At 44.9% G+C, this 12,703-nt stretch overlaps 1 protein-coding gene across 2 annotated transcripts; it reads left to right on the top strand.

Annotated features, from left to right (window-relative positions):
• Positions 1 to 3,178: 3,178 nt before the first annotated feature.
• On the top strand, positions 3,179 to 10,783 carry LOC124652054 (ABC transporter G family member 36-like). Of its 2 annotated transcripts, none has more exons than XM_047191076.1 (18): positions 3,179 to 3,207; positions 3,628 to 3,704; positions 5,265 to 5,318; positions 5,414 to 5,504; positions 5,605 to 5,906; positions 5,997 to 6,278; positions 6,380 to 6,696; positions 6,799 to 6,959; positions 7,043 to 7,309; positions 7,403 to 7,629; positions 7,716 to 8,048; positions 8,128 to 8,418; positions 8,595 to 8,678; positions 8,764 to 8,897; positions 9,272 to 9,499; positions 9,589 to 9,760; positions 9,876 to 10,130; positions 10,227 to 10,783. In XM_047191076.1, the coding sequence occupies exons 2-18, from the start codon at positions 3,630 to 3,632 to the stop codon at positions 10,482 to 10,484; spliced, it is 3,531 nt and encodes a 1,176-aa protein (XP_047047032.1). In that variant the 5' UTR covers positions 3,179 to 3,207; positions 3,628 to 3,629; the 3' UTR covers positions 10,485 to 10,783. The 2 variants fall into 2 exon arrangements, with proteins under 2 accessions (XP_047047032.1, XP_047047031.1); XM_047191075.1 differs by having other exon boundaries at positions 3,205 to 3,232.
• The last annotated feature ends 1,920 nt before the right edge of the window (positions 10,784 to 12,703 follow it).

Here is a 12,703-nt window from a genome sequence, read left to right as displayed (position 1 = left end):
TCGGGGCTGGGGGGCTTGTGGTGGTGGGAGCGGAGACGGCGGGGGCAGCAGCCGACGGGAGCGACGGGGCGCCCGCGGCGTCGCCAGAGGGATCGCCAGACCCGCTCATCTTTAGGCTTTCCAAGAGGTCTTCTGACCAATTATCGCTACGCTGAACTTAGAATTTTCAAAAATAAAAAAGTGATACTGTATTTTAATGTTTTTTAAAAAATATAAAACTATTTGTCCACATGTCTGCATAGTGATGCCAAATAATACGTTCTATTTTTTTGCTACAAAAAATTCACAAAATCGTGGTTTTTTTGTGCAAGCCATATATGAAAATATTTTCTGATGAAGATTTGGCCGTAGATACTAAACATGTATATTTTCAGAATATTTTTAGAACAAAATTTACATTTTAAAAAAACGGAGCTCAGTGTAGAGGGGGCGACCGATTGGAGAGCAGCAACGGGGGAATCCGCGACCGTCGTCGTCAATTGGAGGGCAGCGGTGGCAGGCCTCCACCGTCGAGCACGGCAGGCTCGATTCCGCTCCTGGGAGGTTCGATTGGAGAGCAGCGTCGCCGCCGTGGACCGTCCGCGAGGTGAGATGGAGACGAGTCGCGCGCTCCTCACCCCCGCGACGCCCTACCCGAGCTGACCATGGCGCGCGGGTGACGACCAGATTGGATGGCGGTGCCAACGCTTGGGAGAGAGGCGATGGGGAGCTACGGCCGCTCGATTTTCCCCGCTGCTCCGTGGCGGCCTCCCCGGCTGCCCGCACTCGGCGGTGAGAGCGACAGCCTCCCCGGCTGCCCGCACTCGGCGGTGAGAGCGGCGACCTCCCCGGCAGTTCGTGCTCCCCAGCGTCCTCCCCCGTTTCTCCATGCTAGCGCAGAACCTTGGGCGGCCAGCCGGCGCTGCTACCAACCCCGAAATCGCCGAGCGCCACGGCTCCAGCCAGGGGCGCCGCGCGGGCCGGCGAAGCAGCGGTCGATGGAGAGAATAGAGGTGAGAGCGGCGGCCTCACCCTCATGTGACTCATGAAACCCTCGCCTCCATAACCCACCCTCTCATCCACCGCCCCCCCTTCGCCGCCACCGACATTCCCTGGTTGGCAGGGGCGGGGACGCCCAACCACCTCTTGTTACATTGTCGGAAATGGGGGTGAAGTATCGCTTCAGTGATGTTTTGTGGTACTTTCGCACACGCAAAAAAGGCCCTTGTACTACGGAAATCCAATTCGGATAACAGGTGCATATCAATCTATTGAGTGAAAACTTATTTGAAATATCAGAAGAATCTGACATAAAATTCCATATGTACAGACATTCTATGTTCGCACATAATATTTTGGAGGGGGGCGGGGGAGAACATTTTTTGTGTCCCATGTAAAAAGGGAAAATTTTAATGCTCCAATATGAGTTGTCAGTGTACTTTTTTGTCTTTTTATAAAAGCCACCTAAAATATTCGTTTTCCAAGAAAATTTGTGTGCAGACATAGAATGTTTGGATGCACATCAGAAATTTTATTTGAAAATCTTTTGATATTTTTAAAAATGCATTTTCTTAATAGGGTTTATTATATACAGCTATGACCCAAAAAAGCTATTCTTGCTCTAGTTGTTTTGATTGGTGGTGTGCTTATAGCCTTATACAAGTACAAAGCCTAATAGTTTCAGCTAAACTAACTCAGCTATATATAAATAATAAATAGAAGGTGTGGTGTGGCTTGTAGGAGTAGGCCAGCTTATACTATCGTGGTCGCGCAGTTGAAAATATGCAAATTATGATGCAATAATAAGTGAACGCGGGGAATCTCATTGTGTGCAACAGTTAGACTTAGACGAAGAATTATGTTTTCTCCCGCTGGGCTAGGCATTGTCGCTAGCTATACCTAGCCAGCTTCGCGCGCGCGAGGAGGAGGGGACGTGGTGCTGCTGTGGCCAGCTTCACGCGAGAAGGATGGACGCGACGGCGAACATACAGAAGGTGGCGAGCATGCGGCAGCAGGGCAGCCGGTCCATCTGGCGCCGCGGGGACGACATGTTCTCGCGGTCGCGGCGGGAGGACGAGGACGAGGAGGAGCTTCTGCGCTGGGCCGCGCTCGAGAAGCTGCCCACCTACGACCGTATCCGGCGCGCCATCCTCCCGTTCCTCGACGGCGGCGGCGGCGGCGAGGACGAGCCTCTCGCGGCCGCGAGGAAGGGGGTGGTGGACGTGCACGGGCTCTGCCCGCGCGAGCGGCGCGCGTTGATCGACCGGCTGGTGCGCGTCGCCGACGAGGACAACGAGCGGTTCCTGCTCAAGCTCAAGGACCGCCTCGAGAGGTGCGCCCGCGTTCTAGTGAGTTGTGTCGTGAGCCGTTGCGTTCCCTGTCATGGGTGTTTGATGGTTGGTTTGCGCATGCAGGGTTGGGATCGAGACGCCGACGATCGAGGTGCGGTTCGAGCACGTGGTGGCGGAGGCGGAGGTCCGCGTGGGCGACAGCGCGCTGCCCACGGTGCTCAACTCCATCACGAACGCGCTGGAGGAGGCTGGGAACGTGCTGGGGGTGCTCCCGAGCAGGAAGCGGACCATGCCGATCCTCCATGACGTGAGCGGCATCATCAGGCCGCGCAGGATGACGCTGCTGCTGGGCCCGCCCGGGTCCGGCAAGACCACCCTGCTTCTGGCGATGGCGGGGAGGCTCGACAAGGACCTCATGGTCTCCGGCAACGTCACCTACAACGGTCACGGGCTGGAGGAGTTCGTGCCGGAGAGGACGGCGGCGTACATCAGCCAGGACGACCTCCACATCGGAGGGATGACCGTGCGGGAGACGCTCGCCTTCTCCGCGCGCTGCCAGGGCGTCGGCACTCGCTATGGTACGTACGGGCTGGTTGGTTTTCTTGTAATCTGGGCCTGGTTACAGCCCAGTAGCAGCCCACGAACTCTTCTTTTATTCATCTACGAAGCCCATAAACGAGGCCTCTCCACTATCACTCCCAAGTCCAAACTGCCTCCTTGCGCCGCCGCGCCATAGTCGCCGGCGGCAACCCGTCCGCCTCGCCCCAGTAAGCCAGCATGGCTCCCGGCTCCCGCCGTCGCGCGGCTCGGGCGCACGCCCCTGTTGTCCGCGCCCGGCGGCGTTTTCCCAACCATTGCCCCCGCGGCCCGCCTGGGCCACCAAGCGCCGAGCCCCTGCCTTGCCCTTGCTTCCTACTCCTACACAACATGAGTTAACGTAATGCCTTCAATTTTAATTGTCTGTAAATTTTGGATACTCATTGAACCTTGATTTGATACATTGTGGTCCCAATTTTAATTTTAGTGGAAAAAACCTCCACAAATCGAACAAATTGATGTTTCGGTATTTAGTCTTGACCCAGGGTTTGCTCCAATCCTGGCGCCACCACCCTCTGGCATGCACTGAATTCATTTCTGTGGCGTTTGCTTGAGATATAATACTCCGTCGGTTCCAAAATAATTGTGGCAACTTTACTGCATCTTTCGCGGCTAGGCAAAGTTGGGACACCTATTATCTATATCATCTGGGCCTTTTTATTTTTTTCTTTATTCATTGATATGCTAAAATCTTTGGACAGGGCGAGAGCCCACCCTTACGCTTGGTCCCTGATAAGTTCCATTTTTGCTATGTTGTTAGATATGCTGACAGAGTTAGCGAGGCGAGAGAAGGCAGCAAACATCAAGCCTGACGCTGATATCGATGCGTTTATGAAGGTACGTCAAATTTGCAAATCCAAAGTAGTAGATCAAGAAGATTCCATCGCTTCAGCTCAGTTTTCGTGGTAAAATTAAAACAATAAACTCTTTATGTTGACGAGACACAATTAGATTAAACCTATTGAATAGAATGACCAATCTTGCTAGGACTATTGGGCTAAGCTATATCATAACATGTTATGAATTTCGAGAAATGGAAACAAATTTAACCGCTTATCCTGACAAGACAATGACAGATGATGTAGATTGGTGCAGCATCAAAAAATGATGTACACAACCATTTTAGCTGAAATAAAACTGGAAAGTGGAATAAAACTCTAAATTAGTATATCAACTTGATTTTCTTCTAATAACATGCAAGATGTAGCGATGCATGTATAATATGTATGACATCACAGTATAATAAAGGCAATCGACATGAATTGAGTGAAGAAGAACAAAAGCATTAGTGAATTTTTTGTTGTTATCGTAGCTCACTCTGACATGAAGCCAGGAGAAAGTGGTAACATGGGAAAACTGTAAGTACATGCATAGTTACGGCATAAAGTGATGGAGAAGAAGAATCGAAACGCCGATGCTAGACTGACGTACTCCCTTCATTTCAATATAATCTACATTCTACAAATTTGAAGACAAATTAGAAGTCATTTAATAGTACTACTTAGATATGTTAAAAAATTATCGAAGCTACATTAAAATTAATGACATTCAATAGAGAGAGCAAGTTTTTTTTTCTGTGTTTGTGTTGATTATCAAGAATGATGATTATTGTGAAATGGAGGGAGTATGACAATGGGCTACGAATTGTGACGAGTGTATCGTAAGAAAGAAGAAACATATTGGGGGTAGACACACACTAACCTTAGATGTTGGAGGCAACAAATAATATCAGAAATCATTTTTATTGTGCTAATTTTTTTTAACATGAACCGTGAACAGAAAGAAAAGCTATTGTGAGGGCAATGGATAGAGAATGCTTCAACAATGATCGATAATTATGTTAAACTGCATCTGTTGTGTAGACTGTAGAGCATACAAAACATAGTAAATTGGGATCAATACGGACATGTACGCTTGCGTCCTCAACTCCTCAGGCTAGAAAGTATGCTACCTGAGTGCCATAATTACAATATCAATAATTTTGCGGTCGGTGTAGGAAATTATTGGATATGGGCATCAATTTTTTATTTAAGTTTTGGATGAAAGGTTCCTATAAATGTGTTCTGGAATGATCATGATAAGGTGTTCCTTTTTTGGTATCCATTTTCGTGTCAAAAAAAATTCAATCGAAAAAAGCATATAAACATATATTGAGGCAAACGAGTAACATGTCAGAAAGTAACTAAATTGGTCAAATATATTTAGTATCATTCTGTTCTTTACGCATTTGCCTTCCTAGTTCTATTGTTTTTAATACTATGCAAGCATATTCTTTTTTATACAATAGAGACTGTTACAATTAAACCATCTGTAAACTCTATCCGTGCAAATGGCTGGGTCACTTCGTTTGTTAAATTTGAACTGAGGATTTGCAACTTCCCTGCTCATCTTGGCTAGGCATCTTCAATGGGTGGACTGGAGGCCAATGTGAATACAGACTATATACTGAAGGTGCCTGCAGCTTTGAGCTACAATTGCGAGTACCTTTAGACTGAATTACGCAAAAATATCTTGTTCATCATTTCTTACATTACTACTCGCTGCAGATATTAGGACTAGAGATGTGTGCAGACACGATGGTAGGAGACGAGATGCTGAGGGGCATCTCGGGTGGACAACGGAAGCGTGTTACAACTGGTAAAATAGATAGGATTCCAGCTCCATGTAGTATCATGAAAGTCAAATGTTAATAAACTGTCAATGTTTATTCTTGTACATTGACTTTTTTTTTCTCTAGGTGAGATGCTGGTTGGGCCAGCCAAGGCGCTCTTCATGGACGAGATCTCAAATGGCCTCGATAGCTCCACTACCTTCCAGATTGTAAACTCGCTCAGGCAGTCTGTCCACATTCTTGGTGGCACAGCCGTCATCTCCCTGCTGCAGCCAGCCCCTGAAACGTACAACTTATTCGACGACATCATCCTCCTCTCAGATGGACAGATCGTGTACCAGGGCCCTCGTGAGGATGTGCTTGAATTCTTCGAGTCTGTGGGGTTCAAGTGTCCTGAGAGGAAGGGTGTCGCTGACTTCTTGCAAGAGGTACCTACGTTGGCATGAGCACCACCTTCTTACGTATGTACACATGGCTACTTTTATTGATAAACGGACCTCTGTGCAAATACTGGACAGGTCACTTCCAAGAAAGATCAAAAGCAATATTGGGAGCGGCGCAATGAGCCCTACCGTTTCATGCCGGTTTCAGACTTTGTGCGTGCGTTCCAGTCATTCCACGTAGGGAGAGCTATAAGAAATGAGCTCGCTGTGCCATTCGACAAGAGCACGAGCCATCCAGCAGCTTTGACAACCGCGAGGTATGGTGTGAGTGGTAGGGAGCTTCTGAAGGTGAACATTGACAGGGAGATCCTCCTCATGAAGAGGAACGCTTTTATCTACGTGTTCAGAATCTTCCAGGTAAAATACAAATTAATACAAACACATATATATTGTTTGGTATAAGATGGATCTAAAACCAACATTGGCATAACGGACTCCTCGGTGTTCTAACATTACAGCTGATCCTCAATTCATGTATTGTAATGACGCTCTTCTTCCGTACGAATATGAAGCACGACTCCGTGGCTGATGGGGGCATCTACATGGGGGCACTCTTCTTTGGTGTGCTCATGATCATGTTCAATGGCTTCTCTGAGCTTGCACTTACTCTCTTTAAGCTGCCTGTGTTCTTCAAGCAGAGGGACCTTCTTTTCTACCCAGCATGGGCCTACGCAATACCCTCATGGATCCTCAAGATCCCAATAACATTTGTTGAGGTCGGTGGCTATGTTTTCATAACGTACTATGTCATGGGGTTTGACCCAAATGTAGGCAGGTGAGATTTGGCAGCAATCTATTTTGCTTAACTGTGTATCGTCACTATCCTATTTAATTTGATACTGCTCTATAATGTTCTGAGGGTACTTGTTGTTACCAGGTTCTTCAAGAATTATCTGCTTATGTTAGCAGTCAGTCAGATGTCAGAGTCACTCTTTCGATTCATCGCCGGGGCAGCGAGGAACATGACCGTTGCAAATTTCTTTGGACCATTTGTCGTTCTAATTTTTATGGTTTTGGGCGGGTTCATTCTAGTAAGAGGTAAATGCTCATCCACTTGGCCCAGTAGTCCTTGATGATGCACCTATTTCATATCTAAGCCTTCTTTCTCTTTGAACCTGCAGAACAAGTGAAGAAATGGTGGATTTGGGGCTATTGGATATCCCCACTAATGTACGCGCAAAATGCCATCTCAGTGAATGAGTTCTTGGGTCACAGCTGGGACAAAATCTTGGATAGCACCGCCTCTAATGAGACTCTCGGTGTGCAAATCCTCAAGTCGCGTGGAGTGTTCCCAGAAGCGAGGTGGTACTGGATTGGTTTGGGTGCATTGCTCGGATTCACCTTGTTATTCAACGCTCTCTTCACTCTTGCCCTTACATACCTTAAGAGTCAGTGCACCCATTATTAGTATTGTGCTCAATTTTTCATTGGATTTGTGATGTAATCCATCCTAAGAATAGTTTCTTCCTGCGGTTTTTCAGCATATGGTAACTCACGTCCGTCGGTATCTGAAGTTGAGCTAAAGGAGAAGCATGCCAATATTTATGGTGAGGTTATGAACAATGATCACTTGGATTCACTTAGCACTCATGGGCCAACGACAGTTGTTTCAGAGGATACTAGACCAGTGGGAAGGGGAATGGTGCTTCCATTTATCCCGCTTTCACTCGTGTTTGATAACATCAGATACTCTGTTGACATGCCACCGGTAATTGATATAAGAATGCTTGTGTTGAATAATCATCACCAGTTATTTTCCTTAGTTTGTAACCTTGCGTATGAAATTCGTTTCAGGAAATGAAAGAACAAGGAGTAGTAGAAGACCGACTGGAGCTACTCAAAGGTGTTAGTGGATCTTTCAGGCCAGGCGTACTAACTGCACTGATGGGTATTAGTGGTGCTGGCAAGACTACTCTGATGGATGTGTTGGCGGGGAGAAAGACAACGGGGTACATTGAAGGAAACATAAGCATTTCAGGATATCCAAAGAAACAAGAGACCTTTGCGCGTATATCAGGATACTGCGAACAGAACGATATCCACTCTCCGCATGTCACCGTCTACGAGTCTCTGCTTTTTTCAGCATGGCTCCGTCTTCCGGAGGATGTAGATTCAAACAAAAGAAAGGTCAGTCAAACATAATAGCTATAATTATTTTTAGTCAATACCCAATAGATAATTTCTTACCCCTGTTCTATGTATGCAGATGTTCATCGATGAGGTGATGGAGCTTGTGGAGCTCAAACCTCTGAGAGATGCATTGGTTGGTCTACCTGGAGTGAGTGGTCTGTCGACTGAGCAGAGGAAGAGGCTGACCATTGCTGTTGAGCTCGTTGCTAATCCTTCTATCATCTTCATGGATGAGCCAACCTCCGGACTTGATGCCCGAGCAGCTGCAATCGTGATGAGGACAGTGAGGAACACCGTTGATACTGGTAGAACTGTCGTCTGCACGATTCATCAACCTAGCATTGACATATTTGAAGCATTTGATGAGGTGAGTGATATTTGACATATCAGATTTGTACCAACTACCCTGTAGTATACCCTTTTGAGGAAAACAAAAAAAGCTGTGGATAACTGGGCTAAATAATGAATTCTGCTTGATTTTTGCTGGTTGTTTAAATGATCAACTATGTCGTGAGGTCTAAACTGTCTAATCAATGTTTGCAGCTTCTATTGATGAAGCGAGGTGGAGAAGAGATCTATGCTGGTCCGTTGGGCCATCATTCTTGCGAGTTAATCAAGTACTATGAGGTAAACTGATACTGCATGAATCTGAGAATACATCAATTCAGCTTTCTTACTAATATTGATATGTCTATGGTTTTGTATTTTCCAGGGAATTCAAGGAGTCAGTAAAATTAAAGGTGGCTACAATCCGGCAACATGGATGTTAGAAGTGACAACAGTCGGTCAAGAACAGATGCTAGGTGTTGATTTCAGCAACATATACAAGAATTCTGAACTTTACCAGTGAGTTCCTTACTTACCATTCTACTAAACATTTTATTTCGAAAAGGATCCTACTAATCACTTTGTCATTTGGAATCACCAGAGATGGTTGAGCAGACAATTTTTTGTAAGTATGCTATATAGGTAACGTAAGTTACAATACTTGTGGTAAACAGAACACAATTTAACCGTTGTTCAAATTATTAGAAGTTCACCACAGGTAACTCTGCATACAAGTAGACCATATATATCACACCAAATTGAATGACTAGCAGTTGTGCCATACTCCACTAGTGCTCTTTGACTTGGAACTCAGAGATTTATGCCAATTATCCTTTCTACAAAGCATCTTTTTCTCAATGACAGATGTAATATTGGTATCTTTCATTTTGCAGGAAGAACAAGGCTTTGATAAAGGAACTAAGCCAACCTGCGCCGGGTTCAAGTGACCTGTATTTCCCTAGGCAGTACTCACAGTCGTCGATCAAACAATGTGTGGCTTGCCTGTGGAAGCAGAACAAGTCATACTGGAGGAACCCTCCTTACAATGCTATTAGGTTCATTTTCACAACCATCATTGCTGTTCTCTTCGGCACCATCTTTTGGGACCTTGGTGGCAAAGTGTAAGTCATGAAAAAGCAACATTTTATAAATAAGGCAATCAGCCACATTGAATGGGAACTTTATTTATCTCGTGAGCTTATTAATCCAGGAGAAAGCCACAAGACTTGTTCAATGCCATGGGGTCTATGTATGCTGCAGTACTGTTCATCGGTGTCATGAACTGTAGTTCGGTTCAGCCCGTGGTGGCTGTGGAGAGGACTGTCTTTTACCGTGAAAGAGCAGCCGGCATGTACTCAGCCTTCCCATATGCATTTGGCCAGGTGAATGTTATTCTCCCATAATATAAACTAATCTGTTAAAGGCACTTACTTTCTGAGTTGGTGGTTGCATTACTGGGAGCTGGACTCTGATAAGTGTTAAGTTTACCTATCGTAGGTTGTCATTGAGCTCCCATACACACTTGTTCAGGCTACCGTATATGGAGTCATAGTTTACTCAATGATCGGGTTTGAGTGGACGGCTCCCAAATTCTTCTGGTACCTCTTCTTCATGTACTTCACGCTACTCTACTTCTCATTCTACGGCATGATGGTTGTCGGCCTCACGCCGCATCACCACATCTCCTCGATTGTTTCGTCCATGTTCTATGCCATCTGGAATCTCTTCTCCGGGTTCATCATCCCTCGACCGGTAGGAGTCAATCATCTTTTGCAGTCTACATGTACTACTCTTTCTTCAGCATTTCATAGCCTAATTATTACCATTTTGGCCTGAAATCATGTACAGAAAGTGCCCATCTGGTGGAGATGGTACTGCTGGTTATGCCCCGTTGCCTGGACGCTCTACGGGCTGGTCGTATCGCAGTTTGGTGATGTCATGACGCCGATGGATGATGGCGTTCTCGTGAAAGACTTCATAGAGGACTACTTTGACTTCAAGCACAGCTGGTTAGGCTATGTGGCTGCAGTGGTTGTGGCGTTCGGGGTGCTATTTGCCTTCTTGTTTGGCTTTGCCATCGCCAAGCTCAACTTCCAGAAGAGGTGACAAGTTAATGGCTATAAGAATCATTGCCTAGAAAGAAATTGCATTAGTTGGGTCGCAACTATGAGCCGATATGTGCATACTGTTTGACCACATGGAGTGGTTTAGGTTCATTAGTTATCTCTTGTACATCACAGAGGCCTTTTATTTTCTCATGCGTTTGAAGTACTGTCTGAAGCTGGGAACTAGACAGAAATTGACGTTTGATACCGGGTGCATATGCTCCCTTTCCGAAGAACACATTTCAAATTGTTAAAACAGAACACGTTTCAAATTGTTAAAACAGAATACCTTTCAAATTATTTATACAGGCCACACAAGAAGTTGATTTATGTGTGGTTAATTCTTGGTAGGTTTTTTTTGACATTGTGAAATACGTTTCAAACACATTTCAAACTAAGGGACAAGAGCTAAATAACCATTCTCGGAACTAGATAAGTTCCTTTCTTATCTCTACAAGGCATCACTCCCTTTGGAAGAATAATTAGATCAAAACAAGGATCATAAATCAAAATGTAAGGGCGAAAAGAAAGAAATGAAGAAAAGTGTACAACTCTCGTTTTTTTTTTGAGAAACACAGTACAAACGCAGACGCTCACATACACGCGTATACACTCACCCCTATGAACGCACACACGCACACCCTACCCCTATGAGCACCTCCGAAAGACTGAGCCGACGGATTGGATCTTGAAATTGACGAAGTCACCACAGGCGCCTCGCTGTCGACGGGAACGTCGCCTCCCACTGAATGAATATTCCGCCTTTATGAGACACACAGATGTCAAACCTGGGGTTTGAACTCTGGTGGGCTGGGGGTACAACCACCCTCCTAATCACCCAACCTCAGGTTGGTTCTCAAGTCTCAACTCTCGTTTAGACATCGCTAAATTAACCGTGCACGAAATCTAATACAAAGAGCTCGTCGTAGACCATGCAACGGTCATGGTTGTTACCGTCCACTCAGATTTAGCCCAGAACTTGCATATGTTTCAACATTTATGAGCATACGGCCCAACTACAAGAGGAAAGCTCAATCCATCCCAAAAGCCCGGGCAGAAAAGAGGAGGGAAACTCTCCCTTATATACTGGTCATAGGTGAGGTGTGACTAAACTTGAGCAGCCTCACTAGTCAACTGCAGCCCTAAATCCCATCCCCTGATACCAGAGGTTAAACTTGGCCTAGGTTCGGACGCAACTCAATGTCTAAAGTTGAAATTCTGAAGCCCTAAACTCTAGCTGCTTGTTCCTTTATATAGGATACCACAAAATTAGTCGGTTGAACAGACCCAAACCGAAAGAAAAAATTTCTAAATAGCCCACAACATGAACTGGTTAAAAAAACATGGACATAAATAAAACATGCAACCGGGGCCAAGTACGACATGGTTGGGTCACCTCAATAGATCGCATCTAGTTTGGTGGAGTTCTGAAGTTGGGCTTCACCTCCTCCTTCATGGGAATACTCAGCGATACAAGGATGCCCATCTCAAGGTAGTGTATAAATTTATTCAAGACTCAATATTATCTAAAAAAATTACTATGTAAAAAAAATCTGAAATCACTTTATTCCATTTTTAGTTTTTTTCCTTACAACTAGTAAACATAAATGTTCAAATATTGCATTTTCTGAATTTTTCTTCCTTTTTTCCATTTTATCAAAATGAGGTTGAAATGGCCGGAGTGGCTAATCGTAGAAAGAGGTTGAATATTTCACAACTATGGGTGTTTTTCTACATAATAACTACTTGTGTACCTAATGTTTTCTAGGTATTTCTAGGACCAAGTTAGAACGCACCTACAGCTTAAATTTAAATTACTGTGGGCAAATAAACATAAAGTTATTCAAATAGGCAAAAGTGGTCTGAAATTTTGAAAAGCATTAAAATCTAGAAATTATAAAAAATAAGGTCTATTTATGTGAAAGCTGTGTGAGGATATTTTGCACCTTTTATTTTGTACTTCCTTTCCAAGAAAAAACACGTGTTGGCAAGTAATAGTATTTCGTTAGGGTCAAGCGATGCTCAAGTTTAATCACGTCGCGCGCCCGTTATCATATTTCATTAGTGGTGCCCTTATCTCTATAAAGCTCTTGTTCTTAAAACACAGGGTGTGACCGATTGCTCTTACATCTTAGACAACTTATTTGTTTATTTTTGAAATAGGAAATTCGCTCCGTATCAATGCATATGTTTTTTTTCCAGAATTTATTCAACCAAGAT

Source organism: Lolium rigidum, chromosome 5, assembly GCF_022539505.1.
Source record: "Lolium rigidum isolate FL_2022 chromosome 5, APGP_CSIRO_Lrig_0.1, whole genome shotgun sequence".
Lineage (NCBI taxonomy): Eukaryota > Viridiplantae > Streptophyta > Magnoliopsida > Poales > Poaceae > Lolium > Lolium rigidum.
Note: the sequence above shows the minus strand (reverse complement) of the source record. Positions and strands in the feature narration are given on the sequence as shown.